Source organism: Nicotiana tabacum, chromosome 21 (assembly GCF_000715075.1).
Source record: "Nicotiana tabacum cultivar K326 chromosome 21, ASM71507v2, whole genome shotgun sequence".
NCBI classification, from domain to species: Eukaryota; Viridiplantae; Streptophyta; class Magnoliopsida; order Solanales; family Solanaceae; genus Nicotiana; species Nicotiana tabacum.
The window spans coordinates 63,381,870-63,405,508 of NC_134100.1; the positions used below are offsets into that span (position 1 = coordinate 63,381,870).

General features: G+C 38.7%; 1 protein-coding gene across 1 annotated transcript; it reads right to left on the reverse strand.

Moving 5' to 3' along the window:
- Positions 1 to 2,238: 2,238 nt before the first annotated feature.
- On the reverse strand, positions 2,239 to 23,159 carry LOC107760182 (uncharacterized). Its single transcript, XM_075241665.1, has 17 exons — positions 22,942 to 23,159; positions 22,372 to 22,543; positions 21,724 to 22,026; positions 21,537 to 21,626; positions 14,709 to 15,155; positions 14,476 to 14,583; positions 10,199 to 10,329; positions 9,968 to 10,100; positions 9,315 to 9,642; positions 8,707 to 9,225; positions 8,403 to 8,581; positions 8,169 to 8,327; positions 7,810 to 7,884; positions 7,331 to 7,511; positions 6,275 to 6,462; positions 5,538 to 5,753; positions 2,239 to 3,723 (listed from the first exon to the last, which is right to left on the reverse strand). Exons 1-17 carry the CDS (start codon positions 23,118 to 23,120, stop codon positions 3,076 to 3,078), a joined length of 4,056 nt encoding a protein of 1,351 aa, XP_075097766.1. The 5' UTR covers positions 23,121 to 23,159; the 3' UTR covers positions 2,239 to 3,075.
- Between the last annotated feature and the right edge of the window lie 480 nt (positions 23,160 to 23,639).

Consider the following 23,639-nt stretch of genomic DNA (forward strand, 5'->3'; position numbering starts at 1 on the left):
AGTTTTACACTTAGCCTTATTTTCTGGAATTAGTTGAGTAAAAAATGATCAAACGGGAGATGTTTTCGTCCGTTTGCTAGGTTGTCTAGAAAAAGTAGGGTTAGTAACAGGAGTATCAAATGGGGCATCATTTGGATTAGCAGGGTTACCACTAGTTGGGTTAACATCAGGAGCAGGACTAGTTGGTGTATCATCATCCGGTTGAGTTTCATCAAAATCTATTTCCTCGTCATCATTTTCATCAATAGTTGGATTAGAATAAAGAACATTCATTAATTCATGGTCTAATTGTTCACCAGATATAATATTATGGCAAAATTGACTTTCAGTAAATTGTAATAAACTATTATCGCTATCAAGAATAGCAGGTGTAGGACGTATATGGAGTTTGGTTCGGGGAGCCCGGGGCAGTGGGGGAGGAACAGATTGATCACTAGATTCGTCACTCTTGGATTTTTCCTTATTTTTACCAAAAAGTTTTTTTTTAAGGAAGCCATCTTAATTAATAAAGTAATAGAAAATAAATAAAACAAATAAAATTATAATATTAAAACTTAAGAGTTGGAACGAGTTTACCGAATTGACGAATAACTTGTTGGAAATTGATTATCGTTGAAGACTTCAATTCAACAACTTCACAATTGTTTCACAAATTGTAACAATAAAGTAAGCAATAGTAGCAATTATAGAAGAAAATTAGAGAGAGATTGTGATAGGATGATTTTATAAGAAAAAATGAAAGAATGATGGGGTATTTATAGTTGAAAATAGGGAAAAAGTGTAATTATAAAAAGTTTGGGATTAAAACAAAGTTGGAGGGTTAAATGGCTATTTTATAAATAGCCAACGGCTATTTTTGACAAGCCCAATGGCTATATTTTTTTTTAAAAATAGCCGTTTTTTTATTTTTTATTTTTTTTAAAAAAAATAGCCGTTGGGACCGTTTGGCCCGCTAAGGGACCGGGCTAAACGGTCCCGGACCCTGACGGGCTAAACGGTCCCGGGCCTGACGGGCCCAAATCATAGGACTGACCCACGAGACCGGTCCAGACCCGCTAAAACCGGCCCAAACGGTCTGGCCCGTTTGGCCCACGGTCCTGGGCCGGTCCCGGGCCTGGACCGGCTCACTTGCCACCCTTATCTATGTGAATTACTAGGATTGTTTAGCAACATATATGACATTAATGGTTGTGTAGGATCAAAAATTCACTATTTAATATTATTACTTCTATTTCATTTGATTGGCTTATCGGAGTCACCAAACCAATCAAATTTTTTCTTTCTTTCATTCATTATTTAAAAGAGTGTATCTAATTGGCCAGAACATATTTGAACATTTAGAATGTTTCCATTGGCCCTCTAATTGTCATGTACATCCGCCGAAACCAGGGGGAAGCTACAGCTTATCATTGACCACCCTTTGCCGAAAAATTATAATGTATATAGGTAAAATATTAAGTTTTAGAAGTATATAACATATATTGAACATTTTTTATCGAGAATTGTTTTTCACTTCTTTCAAGTTTAAACACCCTTGAGGAAATTTCTGATTTCGTCACTGGCCGAAACATAATAAAGTAACATTCACATTGTGAACAGGACACTTAGAAGGGTTTTGTTTAATCTTTAATTTGATTTGGCACACTACGTCAAATTAACTTTTGACGTGGTATATGTTTGGACCTTAAAATTAACATTCAAGTGAATCTTGTGCCTGTTAACCAAAATGAAGTTGTTTTCTTAATCTATGTAAATTGACTTACAGAATCAATCCAACCCGTATTGACTCGTAATATCTTCCGAACCGAATAAACGTTTAAAGTGTCTAGCACATCCGTTACAAATGCATAGATATTGAAATATAACAGAACAAGTCAAATGGTTGATCTTTTAAATACTTTTCTTTACGTTCATCTCAATGCAAAATTGCACTAACTAATAATTTTTTAAATCATGACTTTTTCTTTTCTATAAAGTTAGTAAAGCATTTAACATCAAATTGAAGTGAAGATTTTTTTGTACATTCTAATTCTAAAGTAAGAAGTAACATAGATGCTAGGAAGAGAAGTCATAAGTTGGGTTTATTTATGATCTTTTTCCAATGTTCAATCTCTTTCAAGTAACTCGTTTCTGCTAATTATGAAATTTCATTAAAACAAAGGGCATCGAACCTTGACTTGGCATGGGCAAGATACTAGTGGTATCACTAAATTAAAAGTAAAACGCATCATGACTCTCTTTTGCTCTCGAAAAGGTAACAAATATTATTCACAAAAGCAGCACTAAGTTAAGCGCTGCAAATCTGTACAGAGTGAGCAAAATCCAAAGTCATATCTCTCTTCTAACCATGGAGTGATGGAACCAAGTATTGAATCTGTTTCTTCTACAAGTTCCTCTTTACACCAAAAACTAAAAGGACAAAGTACACTTGAACTTGATATTTTGGATAGAGTTGAACTTAATCTTCAAAGCATCTAGCATTTCTTTCACATCAAACAGTCCACCAGAATGCATGCAGGAGCTGTGTACCACCACTTAGTTCTTCATTTTTCCTTGCCAACATCTCAAACGGGCAATGTTTGTCCCAGGAATGGCCCATTTGGTGCCAGCAAACTTCAATAACAATTGGCACATTTGATGTGACAGAGCAGAGCAAAAACAAGTAGTTGGGAGCCTCAGTAATCCACAAAGGTTAAATCTACTGCATTACCTCATTCCTCTCTTCTGAAGATTATCATGAGCTGGCAAGCCTCTTTGGCTACTATCCAAGAAAAGCATGCCACTTTTTATGGAGCTTTTGTTTTCCAGATCTGCTTCCAGGGCCAAGGCTTCAAGTGTAATTCTTTTCGTGATATCTATAGCATGACTTGACTGAAAACACCCCTTTGCTACTCTTCTTCCTGTTACGATGGATCTTTCGAGAGTGCAGATTGCCTAGGATTGAATGATTAGCAAATAGATTAAAGGCACTGAGCAAACATATTTAAGAGCAACTACTGTTTTTTTCTTTTTCAATAAGCTCCTTTGCACCCTCAACCCCAACCACAAGAAAGAAGTCACTAGAGATATTGGAACTCAACTGTACATTTGTGAACTGAAAACCTGGGAATGTAGTGTTCTAAACACAGTCTCGACAGAAGTAAAATCAATGTCAAAACCATAACTATTCCCTCCATACTGCAAATAAAGGTAACCTTTGGAGGACAAAGGTGGAGGTAAAATTTGAGGTATCTCTAAAAACTCTACTGTTGTAGGAGGCATAGGTGTCTCTCTCTTCTTCGAGTAATAAACATCAGCTAGAAGGAGCCAAATAAGATCAGGATCGACTGAAGCAAGTCCAGCAAGGGCATTCACAGATGCATCTCGAAGGCCTACAACACCGCTACATGCTATCCCAACAACGAGACCGCTGACCTTCTTCAGAACTGCTTCCAGTGCTGAAGCACTATGTTTATTCCGAGCCAGATCCGCAAGCATGCTGAGCACTGCAGCCTGGACTTTTAGATCAGAAATCTCAGCTACCGGATCTCCTGAAGATGCAGAATCACCTCGGTATGGAAGCCTCAAGTGAGCCTCCTCTAAATGTGGAGCTCTCTTTTGAAATGGTGAAGTACTTAAAAGGCTCCAGAAGTGTTTCCCATCTGTATGGAAACGCCGAGTAAAGAAGTCACCTCCACATATTTGCACAATATTACTAATTGTATGCGCACATCTTCGAACAGCCTGCTTATTATTGAACAGAAAAACCAATAGTCAGAAAGCTGCTTTACCAACGATACTACTACCTTTGAAACAAACTTACAATTTCAATTTTGCTCGACAAGTTCTTTTTCCTTCATGGGTGGGGGTGGGCAAGGGAAGCAAAAACCAAACAATGGTACAACCAAGAAAAAGAAATAGTAGGGATGTTTCTCAAGTCCCTCCCAATCAGACAAAATTCTCTTTACTTTGTCCTACTAAAGATTTCATTGTCAGAATGATAACCAAGTTTCACCTCCAGATATCTCAAGGACTCTAATGGTAATCATTAAAGAATGTAAAAGTACTTATGAAACAAAGATAACAGTGAAATCATGAGTTTTTGGCCAATTACATAAATATATCTGTAACTTAACTACATCCTTAAAATATCTCAGCACACATTTTAAACATCCTTCAAGTTTATCGAAATGAGCAGGTTTCATTCTTCTGTTATTCATGATTACAGAACTAACAGAATCCCTCAAAATCACGGGCAGCACATGTAATATACTCCAAACACCCTGCTTTACAACCCCCTTGCCCAACCCTGAAGTAAAAAACAAAACGTTATGGTACAAACAGAGTTGTTTGAAGTCGGTACTCATAACACTGGTAGATCCACTTAGACATGCTTCTGGGTGATGCTTATCACTAGTTATGAGTTGTAAGATGAAGCATGATCAAGAGGAGGTTTCAAGGAATTATTTTTTCAAATTGTTTTGTAGAACCATCCAATCATCCTTTTCCACACTAAACATGTACAAGTAGAACATGAAGCATAAGTGTAGCATAACCAGGAAAGGATTCCATCTTTTTTCATCCTTTTCACCACTCATCAAAGGGAAAAAAATGTTAAAACCCAATTCATCGTCTCACCATTATTGTTCACCAATAAAGATTCACGGTTAAACCAGAAACACTACAGAATTTTGGAAGTTCTGTAACAAGCTTCCACCAGATCCCATCCTAAAAACAATCAATTGGTACACCAGAAGTGAAAAAGTGCAGCAGAAGTGCAGAACTAGAAATGCATAAAATGCTAAAAAAAAAACATGCAGTTTTAGAAACCAGAAATGCAGAAAATGCTGAAACTCCAGAAGACCAGAATATGGAGAAATCAGAAACTCCAGAAACAAGAAAATCTGAGATATCACAGAAATGAGAAAATTACTCTAAACACTATTTCATATATACAACAGTATTTCCTTCAGTACAAAAAGTGCGCCTTAACGATCAGGCATGGAGAAGCAGGCAATGTTTTGGGCAGATGTCATGTCACCTGTGGTTTTGTAGGGGTCCGTTAGTTTTGTAACGATGGGTAACAGAAGGATGAAATTTGCTCACTTTGGAAAACTTAAAAGGATATTTTTTATTCATAAAGATACTTCAAGGATGTAATTTAAGTCATAAAATATACTTTAGGGATGTTTTTGGCCCAAAATTCGTGAAATCTTAGCCACTGCCCACTGGACACAGATTTGTCTATTGCTTCCAGTGTCCAATCTATTGCATGATAGCTCAAACCGGACATACAAGTTCTCGTCCCGCTCACTATGGATTCAGTTATTTCACGGTAACTGCTTATTAGCAGCATCCTAGAATCCAAACCATAAATTAGGAACTTCTATATTCTATCAGTTTCCAATCGTGCTTCCCCCTAGCACATCTCATAATTACAGTTGCCATAAAATTGAAAATAGTCAAATATCTATTTAAATTTAAAAAGATTTATAAGAAGAAACAATCCACAGAAATGATTAGTAGGTTTCCAAAAACAATGTTAAAAAGCCACTCACCAATGGACTCTTATTTCGAATACAAGCAACCAAAAAAGGCCATACTTTATTGGCTGCAGGGAGCAGTCTGTTCTCAGTAGATTCATCAGCATCAGCATCTAAAGCATCCTTAAGACTATAGAATGAACACATTTCAGCCACATGTTCAATTGCCTCTTTGATTTCCTTCTCATGCTTGTAGGCATCCTCCACGTTGGCAACTGTCAAAAATCCATCCTAAAGACATTTGAAAATAAATGAATCAAAGGAAACTTTCATGTGCAATATTCCAGTAAGTAAATAAGTTTGTTCCTTCCAAGGAATTTGCATATATGCAGCATTTAATAAATATGAGGGTGGATAAATGATCAACCATAGCAAAATGAGACAAAAGTGTATGATGGATCCTCGACTTAGATTTTTTTTTTTTTTTTGAGAAGGAATCCTCAACTTCGATCTTCTGTCAGAAGAATATAAAAGTATCTACAAAAACAAGACTGGCCAACTAAGACAAGTTTTTACATGAGAAAAGGAAAGTGGTATAAGAGGGACTGCGGCAGTAAGGTCATCCTATCATGAATAGGAATGAACTTATTTTTACTGAGCAGGAACAAAATGAAGTTACGAATTTCCAAAGACCCGTGAAACTGTGTATGCATATAATATATTATGTATCAGCATAGAAGGTTCAGCATTTAAACACTTAAATTTCATTGTGAAATTACTTAATTGCCACAAAATAAAGCTCAAAACCATACATCAACTATATCAAGTGCTACCAGGGATGCTGCTTGTTTTGCTGAAGCAAGTAATGGAGTTGCAGCGGTTAAACATGAACCTGCAATAGATCCAACTGTTCGTCTAAACCTTCTGAAGTCACTCATTTTGAACAGCATAGTCTCCCACTCCATTTGCGTATGAACATCATTGGCGTAGATCCGCATCCCTATTAAAAGAAGAATACCACCATCAGATGGCCAATGCAATCAATCAGGTAAATTCAGACATGACCTCCAAAAAAGGCAAATGACCCTGATGTTTCAATATTATATACGAGTGTTCCTCAAAATATGATTCAACACCAAAAGAAAATTTGATACTCAAGAATAAGATATCACCATACTTCATGTCAGCATCATGGAGTTGAGCACAAATTTCTAATATTATTATGTTGCCAGTGCTTGCAATTGGTATTTTCATGAGTGACTCTTTAAGAGTGTCTCCCAAGATGGAACTTGTGAAAGCATCTTTATCACAATGGTCTCTAAATTTTATTCAGATATATGCAACTGTTTAAGCCTTCCAATAAGCATTATTCTAAAATATTTTTCTAGATGCAACAAACTTTTAACCTTTTATTATCTCCTATTTCAGTATACTTTATGTTATGGTCAATTTATTAATAGGCATATAAGGTAAAAAAGGTTCAGGAGTTTTCGTTATGGTCAATTTATTTATTTATGTTAGAATTAACATAATATAAATATTTAAAAAATTATCATAAAAGATATTGTAGTTATGATGTGTAGAATCAATAAAAATTTATATAAGGTAAAGTTTTAATGAATCTCAAAATCCTAAATAATAGGACTTCCTACACAAAACAAATAGGAAAAGATTTTATAACATTAATTTTAGCTAATTTAAAACTCCTAAATATTATAAGATTAATTAAATGACTATTTTGTTAAGTGTGAACTCTATTATAAAAGGGTAAAAAGGACGAACAACATTTCGCTAAGGGTCTTCGTGCTTTTAATATAATATAAATATAAATATATATTCAATTGTCGCATGATTTAATGGATACATACCAGATTCAGACGACTTCTTGCCAACTTTGTCATCATTATATGAACCTGAATCATCAAAAATCTTTTCTGTCCCCTTCTGCAGGTTCAGCTTTCTAGATTCCACATCCTCATAATATGACTTTGCTTGATCCACCAGAGCACTAGCCTCATGCTTTGATGCCTTAACTATTTCTGCCATTGCCTAAAGAGTGGAGGAAGATTATAACCAAGCAACTGAATAGAGAAGAGCACCGCATCCAATAGTCAGAATCTAAAGAAATTTAATGATAGCTCAATAAATCACAACAAAAGGTCTGATGCAGAGATACACGAATTAAGTGAGCTTTCTTTCCAGGCAAGACATAACAGTCAAAGAGAAATGCACTTTCTAATTTTAAGACAATGAATATGACTAAGAGAACTGATTGTTCTCCTCTATAGCTATATCTATCAGTAAGTGCATTCAAATTAGAGTACAGTAAGCAAATGTCAGAAATCACCTTCAAGAAGGGAATGGTCAAGCCAGGGTTTTGATGCCTGCCAAGAATTTCAAGCTCCATGGAAACAGCACGCATCTGCAGAAATCACAAATTCATTCTGAACATATTGCAACTTAAACTAAAAACTATACATACATATACATATACATATATATATATATATACACACACACACACACACATACATATTTATCGGTCATGTCCATAGAGGCAGACATAATAAAACAGACGACAGGACCTACAACAACATATGCCTCATTTCCAAACTAGTTGCATTTGGAGACAACAAAACAGAACGAGAAGTTAGAAAAAAGTTTTTTGTTGATTCCAATTTCCAGGATATCAAAGTTGAGACATACTGGCTCCTCCAACAGAGGAAATATACTGTGTGCCACTCCTATGTACGAAAGCATGGCAGCAAGTACATTTGGTACATCAGGGTTAAGCTCTAGAGAGCGCAGCTGCCTGCATATTGAATCAATTATATAATCTGAATTTGCTATAACCAAGTGTCCAACCTGCAAGAAGTTTTATAATTAGTGCCAGTAACCTTCAAAGACACAACAAGAAAGAAATCCATAGCTGCTGCTTACTGTTGGATAGTCATGCATAGCAGCAACAATGCGTAATACAGCATCAGATGCACTTCTGATTTGGAAGTGAGAGCAACTAAGATTGTGAAGCAACATATAAAGAGATGTATGAAGAAATCCGGACGAAGAAAAATCTTCCCCAAGGCACATAGAAAAGATGCCAATTCCATCAATAATAACCTGTTTGACAATAGCAAAACTAACATCAATATGACAAAGCATAATTTGATCCGCTAGAAAAGACATTGATAAGATAAGTAACGCATGAAACCACAATCACAACAAGAGATGGAAAAGAAAATTTCCTGGTGCAGCATCACGTTGTCATTAAAGAAATGTGAGCTAATGTTCGTATCCTCACAATCAGATTGTTGTAAAGCAGCCGTATGTTCAACGGGCAGACTCCATATTTCAGGGGATAGGTATTCATGTAATATGCTGCCAATGCAGTCAACTAAATGATTCCTTTCTCCCTTAACTTGGCAAATCTTCCAAATAGATCCCTCTGGCGCAGATTGTTCAATTTTGCAATGTTGACTCTCATCTTCTTGACATTTCTTATTTTCTTGTGGTGCCATTACATATGCTCTAAACATTCTGGTAAAGTCATCAATTGCTTGATCTGACAAACCAAATATCAACTCATTCAGGACACACACAGCTGTACTGGCCTGTCGTACTAATTGTCCTGAAGTAATCCTGTTGTACCAAGATTGCCAGCTCTCTTCACTGTATTCCTTCATCCGTATTTCAGAAATCAATTTCCGCAGGTTCTCCAATGGAAGGTCAATGATAACAGAGAGAGACCCTTCAGTTCGAGAATCTAGTCAAAGCAACAAAAGGAAAATGTCATAACATTAGGTCAGGAAAGAAGTAAATATACGGTTAAAAAGTTCAGAAGGGAAAAACAACCTGCAAATAAAGATAAACCTACAAGTCGAAGGATCCCCGCTAGACAACGGTACAGCTTCTGACTGCCAACATAAACAAACCAAGGTGGCATGCGCGGCAGCTGATGCTCATTCTTTACACTTTCTGTGGCATGTACTCTTCTATTTTGATTTTCTCTACTTCCCAGATTGTCAAAGCCAGCAGCTCTAATAGCTCTTATCTCTGCTAGGGAATGCATGAACCCTGATGAGGAAGGCTTTGCTACAACATTCTTCTCAAGGGAACCAGCAAAAACTGAATTTTGACTCAGACAGAGGGCTAAAACATCCAAGAATTGAGCAGATCTCACCTACACATTCCACTGAAAGGCATTAAAAGATGAAAGGCGTTACACTTTAAGTATTCTGATCTGAATGAGGGATGATACTAAGGAAAAAGAAAAAAGAAATAAATTCTGTAACAATTAAATATATGTAAGAAATAGCAGCTCCACAAGTGTCCAGTGGCAAGTAAGCAAGCAAGTGGGAGAGTATACGTTCATCCACTCAACCCCGCCTCTCCAAGCAAAAGAGAACCATAAAAGAAAAGAACAATGACCCCAAAGCTAAGAATTGATAGCTCAGAATTGCCTAAAAGGATAGAAACAAAGAAAACGCTAGGCCTGTTGCACCTACAGGAGACTGAAGGAGGTAGTCTGCCACGAGCCGAGGCCCTGAAAAATAGATCAGTACGAGTAGCTTCTGGGCATGTGCAATTGCATATGATTCATCAGCTCCAAGGACCACTTTTGGAAGCTTTTTAACAAGCCTGTGAAGAGGATGTAAAGTCCATTAGATCACTTCTAGTGCATAGGCCGCTACCAAATATATATGTTTCAACAGAGAAAAGATTAGGACTACAAAGACCTGTTAAAAACCTCTCTAACATCATCTTTTACTTGACGCTTTCCATGTGACGTGAGCAGATACCCAAAGAACAACTGTGAAGCTGAAGACACCTCCTCGGAGTCATCACATGCCAAGACACATAGATTTTCCTGCAATTTACAAGAGCCAAGAATACATTCAGAACAAAATATTTGGTTAGTGAAAAATGAAAAATATATGTACCAAATTTTGCACTTCAAAGAAGCTTCAAGACTCTGCTAATAAAGGACCCAATGGCACCAAAAAGAAAAAAACAAGGAAATGCAATTCACTTATATACAAGAGTATGTCAACAAAGGCGTATTCCGGATTTCAAGAGCATGGGTGCACCATGAGCACCAAAAATCCGAGTTTCCGAAAGGGTGTATGAGAGATGTATTTTTGGTTTAGAAATTTTAAAAGTCAAAACAAAGCCTAAAGAAAGAAAAGAAACAAAAGAGGCGTGTTTAATTAGAAAAAGCGGCAAAGGCACGGGGTTTTGGACCTATTTATTAATTAAAATATGATTTTAAAAAAAGAAAGTACGGGGATCGAATCCCTGACTAAAAGATAGAAGGTGCACCTTCTTACCAGTGCACTAAAATGCTCACTTGAGATTGGGTTCACCCATGTTAATTTAGGCATTTGAGCTGAAATTCATTGCTACTCTAAATGATTTAGGGAGAGGAGGATGGGTTCACGTGAACTCACCCCCCCTCCCCCCATGTGCATCCGCCCCTGTATGTCAATATATTCCGACTTTCATATTTACAATTGTACCAATTCATCGAAAATCACGGCATCGCAAGCTTGCAAGTATTACCGAGTGAAGATTTAAAAAGGAGCAGATATTTATCAGAAAACTAAACTAAGTGTCAAGTGCCAATTACAGTCTCCTCACACTGTCAAAGACTAAGGTAAAGCAATGTGTTTGTTGCAATAGTGGGTTATGCACCTTTTGACAGACTGTAGCAGCAATCACTAGAAACATTATGGAGTATTGAGTTCCATGAGAGGAAAGCACAAGAAAAACCGGTATAGCACAATAGATTATGCAAGTGGCTCCGCCACACAGATACAATCCACAGCATCTGTTAGAATATTATGTCTTAATATTAGAATGTTATAACTGTTTTGTTAAGTTAGAGTTGGTCAACTCAGATATTTGTCCCACAATGTAAAATAATGAGTATTCCAGACCTATGAATAACTGTGGCTTGTATTCAATTCTAATCAAGTCACTAATACATCTCTTCTTTTTCGTATTTTTGACTTGGTGTCAGAACCTCTATGATCTTGGCAGAAATCAACTTCCAAATATTGAAGGTCGGCCCTATGCCGCCCACCTGAACAAGTGTTTCACTTTTCATAATTTTACTGTTCTTAGCATCATTTCGATGATCATTCAGTAGTATCTCTCCTATTTTAGTGCTCATTCCAACAGCACCATGCCCAGTTCTAATAATCGTTCCAAGGTACCATGCCTCTTTTCCAGTACTCCTTCCTGTGGCACTATGACTATTTTGTAACTTTTCAAGTGGCATCGCGTCTCTTTCCCCGTGACCATTCTGGCAGCACAGCCTCTGTCTGGCCAATATTCCAACCATTTCTCCAGCACCATATCTGACAAGATTCCAGCAACTTCCAGCAAGTTTTCCCACAACTGTTCCCGCAACAATAATCAAGCAATTTTACAGTACATTCACTAATCTGAAAATTGTTCACTTTTTTGTATTTTCAAAATAAATAAAGTTAGTGGTTCTTCCCATTTGAGTTTGAGAAGGCCTGTTAGTGTTATATTAAGTGTTACTATTAGAAGTTAAGGGAAAATGTAAGACATGTTTAGTAGTAAGTTAGACATTGTCCCACAGCGGAAAATTTCCAGGCGTGTAGTGCGTGTCTTTTAATTGATATTAATTATAAATACATCTCTTATTCTTGACGCATGTCACGGGTTCGAACCCTCCCACGGATAAAGCCTGGTATTTAAGCAGAGAAAAGTGGAGGGACGGGCCAATTATCTAGCGAGTTTCAAACCTTGCGCCACTAGTCCTCGGGCATTTGGTTATAAGAAAGAAAAAATATTACATCTCTACTCTCCGATATGTCTTACAATGTCAATCTTTGTGAATCAATATGGCTATGAGCTAGTAGCATATGGACATGCCAACAAGAATTTGGAAGTCTGGATAATTTCATAATATTGCAATGGCTTCTGGATGTTTGATATCTCCAGGTATAGCACTATGAAATTCCACTTCTAAGGGAAATATGACAGAAAGAGCCAGTATAAACTACTACATAAGACCAAAGTGCTAATAGAATGGGTCCACAACACCAGCTAATAAACAAGTCTTGCTTTTATTTTATTTTCTCATTTAAGACATGTGACGTCTGAATGGTATGCAACAGATTTCTACATGCTAATAGGCCGAATATAACATGAAAGCATATTACTTCTCAAAAGAATAAAATATGGAAGCATATTAGCAGGAACTTTATTTCACAATTACTAATCTCATCCAGCCAAATCAGCTAGAGCAACAACAACCAAAAAAAAAAAAAAAAAAAAAAACCAATGTAATCCCACAAGTGGGACCTGGGGAGGGTAGTGTGTACTCAGGCCTTACCCTCACCTTGAAGGTAGAGAGGTTGTTTCCGATAGACCCTCGGCTCACGAAAGACTAGAAGAAAAGCAATATCACCAAGCAATAACAACAAGAAGATAGTAAAAAAATAAAACGAGAGGAACAACAAGTAATAAATCTAACAATAACAGAATACAAGTCTAACACTAATACTCACGACTACCTACTAGCCGTCTACCTTGATTCTCGACCTCCACACATTCCTATCAAGAGTCATGTTCTCGGTAAGCTGAAGTAACGTCATGTCCTTCCTAATCACCTCTCCCCAATACTTTTTCGGCCTACCTCTACCTTTTCTCAACCCCTCCAGCCAACCTCTCACACCTCCTTACCGGGGCATCTCTGTTTCTCCTTTTCACATGTCCAAACCATCTAAGCCTAGCTTCCCGCATCTTGTCCTCCACTGGAGAGGCGGAGACACTCTCACTCTAGCCCCAATATCTTCATTCCTAATCATATACATCCCGCTATGCCCACACATCCATCTCAACATCCTTATCTCTGCTACTTTCATCTTCTGGACATGCAAGTTCTTGACTGGCCAGCACTAAGCCTCATACAACATAGTCGGTATAACCACCGCTCTCTAAAACTTGCCTTTAAGTTTAGGTGGCACATTCTTATCACATAAAACACTGGATGCTAGCCTCCACTTCACCCACCCCACTCCAATATGATGTGTAACATCCTCATCTATCTCTCCATTTCCTTGGATAATAAACCCAAGGTAGTTAAAACTATCTCTCTTAGGGATAAGTTGTGTATCAAACCTCACATCTCTGTCCGCTTCACTGGTTCCGTCACTGAACTTGCACTCCAAGTATTCTGCATTGGTCCTACTCAACTTGAACCCTTCAGATTCTAGGGTGTCTCCAAACCTCCCGTCTCGCGTTTACACCACCTCGCGTCTCGTCAAGCAGTACAATTTCATGTGTAAATAACATACATCATGGAACCTCCCCTTGAATATGGCGCGTCAGTGTGTCCATTGCCAAGGCAAATAAAAACGGGCTGCGAGCTGACCCCTGGTGCAACCCCATCACAACTAGGAAGTGGTCCGAGTCCCCCCCCCCCCCAACACACACACACAACTTTCCTCACCCGAGTCTTGGCTAGAGCAACTGCAATTTAAAAAAACTTCCAGATTCTAGGACCAACTTTAGAATAGGTTAAAGTTAGCTGATGAAAATGCAAAAAGCACTACCATAGGCACAATAACTTTTGACTCCCTCAATCCCAAAACGGACAGTCTTAATTTCCTTTTGTTGTTCTGTTTGAAAATGGTATACTTCTCTTAAGAGGGATGTTTGCCCTTCACTACTCGAAAGCCCATTGATCCCATGTCTATTTTCATAAATGTTGAACTTATCAAAAGGAGATCTCTCTACCTACATTGACCCACTATTTAAGCTACAATTCAAAATCAATGCTACTCTGAGAGTTCAAGCACACATAGAGCATCTTAGTGTCCGACACTTAAAAAAAAAAAAAAAAAAAAAGACGAATAAGGAAAGAGAAAAGGAAACTTGTTATGAAAGGGATATCTTTCTTGGGCTGATCAACTCCCATTGTACATTAACTATTAGATATACAAATATTATAGGATATAAGTTCCAGTTTGGACCTCACCAAAAGTATCAATCTGCTTCCCTTCAACACACAACTGGTTTTTAATAAGAGTCCCTGTATTGCCGCCAAGAGTCCTTGTCTTACTTTTCTGCTTGGATGCATGCAAAGCTGAGAACACAAATGCAATTATTAATTTAAACTGTTTGGCAAAAAACATGGAACTATCAATTGAAATTGACTTGATAAAAAATCTTCTAAACTCAAGTGCCACTGAGAAACTTGTTATAACCTACATGGGGATAAGTTGCGCATAACAGCTTATCAACATGCGACGAGGTATCAACAATCCAGTCTTTTGTACGAATTACACGCAAAGATCCATTCACGTTTCTAGGACTGACACTTTCCCTCTCTGTAGAGCTAAGTACAAGGGTGCCTCTGTCAACAGCCTCACTCAAATTTTGATCATGCATAGTAGAGAGCAAATGACGAAGTGCTTCCAGAAACGCCACTGGTGATTTCTCTTTCTTGACATCATCAAGGGACGGATCAAGAAAAGGCAAGTTAGAATTGTCATCGAGAACTATCATAAGAAATTCTGCCAAGCTTCTAATCGCTTGGTCCAAAGCTTCTGCATTCCCAGCAGCCCCACTAATGAATGTTTTCGACATATGCAAAACTTTGCCAATTTGACTAACAACTCCAGGCAAAAAAAAGGCTAAAGCATCTGTAGTGCCAACCTGCCAGGCATCATATAAAATCGTAAAGATGTGACTTATATGAACCTGAACAGCAATGCTGCCTAGGACTGAGCACTAGAATAACAAACTGATAGTAGTAAAAATAACAACCATCTGACAAGATTCTAGGCAATGAACATGTATATTTTGATAAACACCTGGAGATATACTATTGTATCACGAAGAGAAGAGACACCTTGTCTACAATGAATCTTAATCATAATTTTCATGTATTTCTACTTTGCTTGACGACTTTTCAGTCATTTTATGGGAAGAATTCTAGCATTAAATCGAGTAAAGAAGTTAAATCATGTTAAAGGCATGGTCTCACATGAGTAAACTCCATTGAACCTGTGAGAAGGCACGGGAGAAAATATGTTATTGATATTAGATGAACAATACAATACAAGAGGTCCTTATTTATAGCTATACTATACAAGGACATACTACTCTTCTACCAATGTGGGACAATATTACATTATATACATACTGTAAACTAACACTCCCCCTCAAGCAGGTGCATACAAATCATATGTACCGAGCTTGTTACATATATAACCAATACGAGGACCAGTGAGAGATTTGGTGAAAATATCTGCAAGTTGATCATTCGACCTCACAAACTTTGTAGCAATCTCTCCTGAAAGTATCTTTTCTCTGACGAAGTGACAATCAATCTCAATGTGTTTAGTTCTCTCATGGAACACCAGATTTGATGCAATATGAAGGGCAGCTTGATTATCGCACACAAGTTCCATCCGATTGATTTCACCAAATTTCAACTCCTTGAGCAATTGTTTGGTCCAGACTAGCTCACATGTTGCCATAGCCATTGCACGATATTCTGCTTCTGCACTAGACCGAGCAACTACATTCTGTTTCTTGCTTTTCCAGGACACCAAATTTCCTCCTACAAAAACACAATATCCAGACGTAGAACGTCTATCAGAAGGTGATCCTGCCCAATCAGCATCTGAGTATCCAATGATCTGCTCATGACCTCGATCCTCAAAGAGTAACCATTTGCCTGGGGCCGATTTTATATATCGAATAATGCGGACAACTGCATCCCAATGACTATCACAGGGAAAATTCATAAACTGACTTACAACACTCACAGGATAAGAAATGTCGGGTCTAGTCACTGTGAGATAATTTAATTTTCCAACCAGCCGCCTATAGCTTGCAGGATCGCTAAGCGGCTCCCCCTGTCCTGGCATAAGTTTAGAATTCGGATCCATCGGAGTGTCAACATGTCTGCAACCTATCATCCCCGTCTCCTCAAGAATGTCTAAAGCATATTTTCTTTGAGAAATAACAATACCTGAGCTAGACTGGGCAACCTCAATACCTAGAAAGTACTTCAATCTGCCTAGATCCTTAGTTTGGAAGTGCTGGAAGAGATGCTGCTTCAGATTGGTAATACCATCCTGATCATCGCCAGTAATAACAATATCATCAACATAGACTACCAGATAAATACAGAGACTTGAAGTAGAGTGCCGATAAAACACAGAGTAATCAGCTTCACTAAGAATCATGCCAAACTCCTGAATAACCGTGCTGAACTTACCAAACCAGGCTCGGGGAGACTGCTTTAGACCATAAAGTGACCGACGCAAGCGACATACAAGGCCACGAGATTTGATGCAATATGAAGGGCAGCTTGATTATCGCACACAAGTTCCATCCGATTGATTTCACCAAATTTCAACTCCTTGAGCAATTGTTTGGTCCAGACTAGCTCACATGTTGCCATAGCCATTGCACGATATTCTGCTTCTGCACTAGACCGAGCAACTACATTCTGTTTCTTGCTTTTCCAGGACACCAAATTTCCTCCTACTAAAACACAATATCCAGACGTAGAACGTCTATCAGAAGGTGATCCTGCCCAATCAGCATCTGAGTATCCAATGATCTGCTCATGACCTCGATCCTCAAAGAGTAACCCTTTGCCTGGAGCCGATTTTATATATCGAATAATGCGGACAACTGCATCCCAATGACTATCACAGGGAGAATTCATAAACTGACTTACAACACTCACAGGATAAGAAATGTCGGGTCTAGTCACTGTGAGATAATTTAATTTTCCAACCAGCCGCCTATAGCTTGCAGGATCGCTAAGCGGCTCCCCCTGTCCTGGCATAAGTTTAGAATTCGGATCCATCGGAGTGTCAACATGTCTGCAACCTATCATCCCCGTCTCCTCAAGAATGTCTAAAGCATATTTTCTTTGAGAAATAACAATACCTGAGCTAGACTGGGCAACCTCAATACCTAGAAAGTACTTCAATCTGCCTAGATCCTTAGTTTGGAAGTGCTGGAAGAGATGCTGCTTCAGATTGGTAATACCATCCTGATCATCGCCAGTAATAACAATATCATCAACATAGACTACCAGATAAATACATAGACTTGAAGTAGAGTGCCGATAAAACACAGAGTAATCAGCTTCACTACGAATCATGCCAAACTCCTGAATAACCGTGCTGAACTTACCAAACCAGGCTCGAGGAGACTGCTTTAGACCATAAAGTGACCGACGCAAGCGACATACAAGGCCACAAGACTCCCCCTGAGCAACAAAACCAGGTGGTTGCTCCATATAAACCTCATCCTCAAGATCACCGTGAAGAAAGGCATTTTTAATGTCCAGCTGATAGAGGGGCCAATGACGAACCGCAGCCATGGATAGAAAAAGGCGGACTGAAGCTACTTTAGCCATGGGAGAGAAGGTATCACTGTAATCGAGCCCAAATATCTGAGTATATCCTTTGGCAACAAGACGGGCCTTAAGTCGATCAATCTGTCCATCGGGACCAACTTTGACTGCATAAACCCAACGACAACCAACAGTAGATTTACCTGAGGGAAGAGGAACAAGCTCCCAAGTACCACTTGTATGTAAAGCAGACATCTCGTCACTCATAGCCTGTCGCCATCCTGGATGAGACAACGCTTCACCTGTAGACTTAGGGATGGAAACCGAGGACAAAGAAGATATAAAAGCATAATGGGGAGATGACAGACGATGATAGCTCAAACCGACATAATGAGGATTAGGGTTAAGTGTGGTCCGTATACCTTTCCGAAGTGCAATCGGTGTACTAGGAGCAGGGTCCGCAGCAGGAGCAGGGTCAGGTGCAGGACGAGAACCAGTTGGGCCTGATGGAAGACGCAAACGACGATGATAAGTCAAGAGTGGTGTTCCTGTGGCTGGGGAACTAGGGGGAACAACACTAGACTCCTCAACGGTTGGTATGGATGAAACCTCTGTGGTCGAAGGTGGAGGAGGAGCTATAGTAAACTCCTCAAAGGTCGGTATAGGTAAGACCTCAGATATATCATGGTGGTCAGCAGAGGTAAAGAAAGGTTTAGACTCAAAAAATGTGACGTCAGCTGACATAAGGTACCTACGCAGATCTGGAAAATAACAACGATATCCCTTCTGAACACGAGAATAATCAAGGAAGACACACTTGAGAGCACGAGGAGCTAACTTATCTTTCCCAGGGGCTAAGTTATGAACAAAACACGTGCACCCAAAAACACGAGGTGGAAAAGAGTATAAGGGTGACTGGGGAAACAATACTGAATGCGGAATCTGATTCTTGATGGGAGATGAAGGCATCCGATTAATCAAATAACAAGCTGTGAGAACTGCATCGCCCCAAAAACGCAACGAAACACGAGATTCAATTAGAAGTGTGCGAGCAGTCTCAATAAGGTGCCTATTCTTTCTCTCAGCAACCCCATTTTGCCGAGGGGTATAAGGACAAGATGTCTGATGAATAATTCCTTGAGAAGTCATAAACTGTTGAAATTGAGAAGATAAATATTCTAAGGCATTATCATTGCGAAAAATGCGAATAGAAACACCAAATTGGTTTTTGATTTCAGCACAGAAACTCTGGAATATAGAACATAACTCAGAACGATCTTTCATTAAGAAAAGCAAAGTACATCTTGAATAATCATCAATGAAACTAACAAAATAACGAAATCCCAAGAATGAACTGACTCTACTAGGACCCCATATATCATAATGAACTAAGGAGAAGACAGACTCTGCATGACTCTCAACACTACGCGAAAAAGAGGCTCGGGTATGTTTCCCAAGTTGACACGACTCACAATCTAATGTAGACAAACTAGATAAACTAGGCACCATCTTCTGAAGTTTGGATAAACTCGGATGTCCTAAACGTCTGTGGATTAGATCTGGAGGATCTGTAACTAGACATGTAGTGGAAGGACTGAGTGGGTTAAGGTAGTAAAGGCCTTCTGATTCACGTCCTGTACCAATTGTCTGTCCCTTACTGCGGTCCTGCATAATAAAAGAATCGTCAATAAAATATATACCACAATGGACGGCAAGAGTCAAACGACTAACAGATGCAAGACTAAAAGGACAGCCAGGGACATAAAGAACGGAATCTAGGGTGATAGAAGACAAGGGATTAGCTTGTCCAACTCCTTTTGCCTTAGTTTGACATCCATTGGCTAAAGTAACAGTGGGAAGAGACTGTGAATATACAATATTTGACAAAAGTGATATATTACCAGAGATGTGATCAGAAGCGCCGGAGTTCATGACCCATGGGCCAAGAGTGCTAGACTGGGAAACACAAGCAAAAGAATTACCAGTAACAGAAGTATCAGTCTGAGCAACTGAGGCTACTTGTGGAGATGTCTGCTTACTTGCTCGATACTGAAGGAGCTCATTATATTCTTCTTTAGATAAAGAAAATCCTTGGTTACCTGGAGTCTCGGTCTGAGCAATGTAAGCATTTTTGGGTGGACGACCATGTAAGGAATAGCACATTTCACGAGTGTGTCCAAGTTTGTGACAATAAGAACACTTGGGTCTAGATCTTCCAAAACGACCTCCTCCTCGTCTATGCTCCATAGTTTGAGATGCCCGAACATCCATTGTCTGGGATGCAAGAACAGAGGAATCAAGTATCTGTGATGAGATCGCTGGTGGACTTGGTGCTGCAGCAAGACGGAGTAATCGAGAGAATAATTCATCAACTGTCGGGACAGACGGACTAGCCAAAATCTGGTCGCGTACTGAATCAAGATCATTAGGAAGTCCAGCGAGGGTAAGAACGAGAAACATCTTCTGTCGCTGCTCTTGTTGTTTTTTCACACTAGCAGAAACTGGCATCAACTTCTCAAATTCCTCCATGACTGCCTGTACTTGACCCAAGTAAGTAGACATATCCAATTCCTGCTTCTTTAAGTTTGTCATCCGTGATATCACATCATAGAAGCGAGATATGTCATTAGTGTATAAGGTGCGTGCCTTTGCCCAAACCAAATAACATGTCTGGAATGGACGAAACAAGGGCATCAACTTGGAATCAATAGATCGCCACAAGATGCTACATAACTGAGCATTGATTTTTGCCCAAAGTGCTATTGCCTTTTCATCTCCATCGCTAGACTGTTTGATTAGATGATCTTAAACACCTTGACCTCTACACCATAACTCGACAGATGAAGTCCAAGCTAAGTAGTTTGAACCTCCCATTAAAGGTTCCGAGGTAATAATAGCACTAGAGCTTCCAGAACTCATGTTTCTAGACCCAAAAGCATCAAATCCCAAAGACATTGTTGCAAATTATTACCAAATAGGAGAAAGAATCAACTGTAATCCACTGAAACAGTGTACGGAAACACAGAAACAGAATACTGAAGTAGTGTAGCTGCCGGAATCTACTGTAGCTGTCGGAATAGTATTGTGGCTGTCGGAATAGTACTGTAGCTGCCGGAAAAAACTCAAAGTTGTCGGAATGAAATGAAAACAGTAAGGGTAGAATCGGAATTACCAGGCGACCCAACTATTCTGAAGGAAGATTTTCAAAAAATGGCCGGAAGTGGTCGTATGCGCCGGCGCGTGAGCTTCTGGTGGCGCGTGAGGAGGCTGCTGCCGGAGTTTTTCACTGGGATTTGGTCGCCGGACAATGACGACTCTTGTGGTAGTGTTGGATTTTGCACAACACTGACAGAAATGAAGCAGATAGAAAACAGACTTAAAAAAGTACTGATTTCTCTTTCCCAGAATCGCTGGAATTTATGCACAGCGATTTCTCTTTCCCGGAATTGCTGGAATTTATGCACAGCGATAAGTCTCTCACAATTGCTCTGATACCATGTGAGAAGACACGGGAGAAAATATGTTATTGATATTAGATGAAGAATACAATACAAGAGGTCCTTATTTATAGCTATACTATACAAGGACATACTACTCTTCTACCAATGTGGGACTATATACATGCTGTAAACTAACAGAACCTATGAAGGAATAACTGAGAATTCGAAAAGCCAATAATATGAAAAGCAGCTCGGAAAGGAGAAATAAGGAACCTTAGCAACAAGTATTCTCAGAGTGGAAAAAGCTTCTATCCGAAGGCTTGCGCTGCCTTGCTGCCCCCGTGCTGCCTCAGCATCTGCTGCCTGAGAAAGCCATAAATACTCTCAAAAGTAATACTAGAGAAATACTATGAAGAATGGCTAAGGAAATATATTTTCCTCGAGGTGACTAAATTTATACCTTCAGCAGAAGTGAGAGCCAATTTCCAACAGCAACTGAAGCAGTTTCAGACTGTAGAAATGCAACTAAACACTCTTCATCCTTGAATTTAAGTTTTGAGACAGGTGGAGAGTGCAAATTTTTTCTTTCCAGAAGCAAAGGCCAACCACTGATTTGTTTGCATGAGCAGGACTCACTGGAACAACAACGCAGATTAACCAACAGTTCTTTGAAACACCTTATCACTCCTTCACGGAACTCTTCTGAAGCCTCCAGAGGAGAAAGCGACGCCCCGCGACTCAATTTCTTTGTTAGTTCAATGAACTGCAAAAGCAAATTATGGATTCTTGAGAACAGTACCAATCAAACGTCAACAGCTATATTTAATTCTGCACAGGTAGGTTATCAAACCCAAGTGTTAAAATCTTAGACAAAAGAGATTGTGAACCCTCAACATAGTTCATCCACTACTGGTACTTCTCGAAAGAAGATAAAAGTTTATCTACTATTGGTAGTGCGAATTTCAAATTGACGTTATAACCAAAGGTTTGTCAAGCTTAGAAATAATGCTAAAAGCATGGCCTGTCATGAAAGGTAACAAAAATTTTCTTCAATTATCACTAATCATAGGAAATGCAGCTACTGCACTTAAACAGAAAGTCTAACTACCTGATCCACGGACCCTAAACAACACTTCTTCAGAAGTTCCTCTAGACAATGAAGAGCATCTTCCATCACGATATCACTAACTGTATGTGGCGTCACGTTAGAATCAATGCCGGGTGATGATCTGCTATCAACAGCGGCGTCCAGTAGAAGCAGCAATGGTAACAATGTGAAGCTGAAAAAAAAAATCAAACAGAAATCTGCCTGTCACTGAATTAAAAGACTAAAAATGAAAGAGAAAATACATATCAAACAACAAAAGCAAATTTATACAGAGCCTGTCACTCATGCATTCTTACAAGCAGACCAAGAGTTATAAGTTTTGTGCTCTGACAGTATATATGCGTTTTAAACTATCAAGTAAAATTGACCAATAACAATAGGTAACTCAGTATGGTACCCTGGAAAATAGAGTGATAACCTGATATAATCAGTTAAATTGAACTAATAGTGTAAGAATTCTTTATATTTTCACGATATAAAACTTAAATCCAAAAAAGTTAACTTAGATAGCAAAAGTTAAGGATTGATATAGCAGGGGGAAAAAAGTTGATTAAATAGAAAGGAACATACTCGAAGAAGGGCTGGAGAGAAACAGGAGAGGAGAGGCGAAGAAGTTGAAGCAGATGAGAGAGAGTGGAGGAGTTTTTCTTAGGGTTTAGGCGGAGTTCCAGTAGTTCTATGCAGTAGTGTTTGAGTTCAGAAAATATGGCGCTGCTTCCACCTTCTTCGTCGTCATTACGTCCTTCCATTTTCTTTTTACCAATACCAATTGCAGCAAACACACCGGTTTACATGGTAGTATATACTTTGGTCAAATAAAGGGTCGGAGCGGGTCGGATTGTTCTTGTTTTTAAGTTTTAACGCAAACATCCGTAAGTAGTACCACAAGTTTAAGTACATTCCTCCAATATACATGTTTACAGAAACTATCCTTAAACTTTGAAATACCTGACAGGTTTAGTCCACCGTCGAAATAGCTAGAATGTAGAAGAAAATTAAAACTTAAAACAGAAAAAAGCTCATTCACTATTTTCCTTGAAATTAGTTAATTTATCCGCGGTTCACGTGCTCGTAAAAAGAGAATCAAAATATGGATAATGTTATAAAATAAAAACTGTAAAGTAAAGACAAGTATAGAGAGAAACTGATATATTATTCAAACTTCAAACTTATGTACATAATGAACTGAATTCTCCTCTATTTATAGAAGAAAGGAAGCTGCTGTGTAAGCTGCTACTGCAAGCTGCTGTGTAAGCTACTACTGCAAG

Bases quoted from the DNA above. Each gene is read 5' to 3' on its own strand.
- LOC107760182 (XM_075241665.1), bottom strand. From the start codon at position 23,120: ATGGAAGGACGTAATGACGACGAAGAAGGTGGAAGCAGCGCCATATTT. The intron at 10,101-10,198 runs GTCTTTGTAGTC...TCCTCTTCACAG, and splicing joins GTTAGAGAGGTTTTTAACAG to GCTTGTTAAAAAGCTTCCAA. The intron at 9,226-9,314 runs GTTGTTTTTCCC...TGCTTTGACTAG, and splicing joins AGGTTTATCTTTATTTGCAG to ATTCTCGAACTGAAGGGTCT.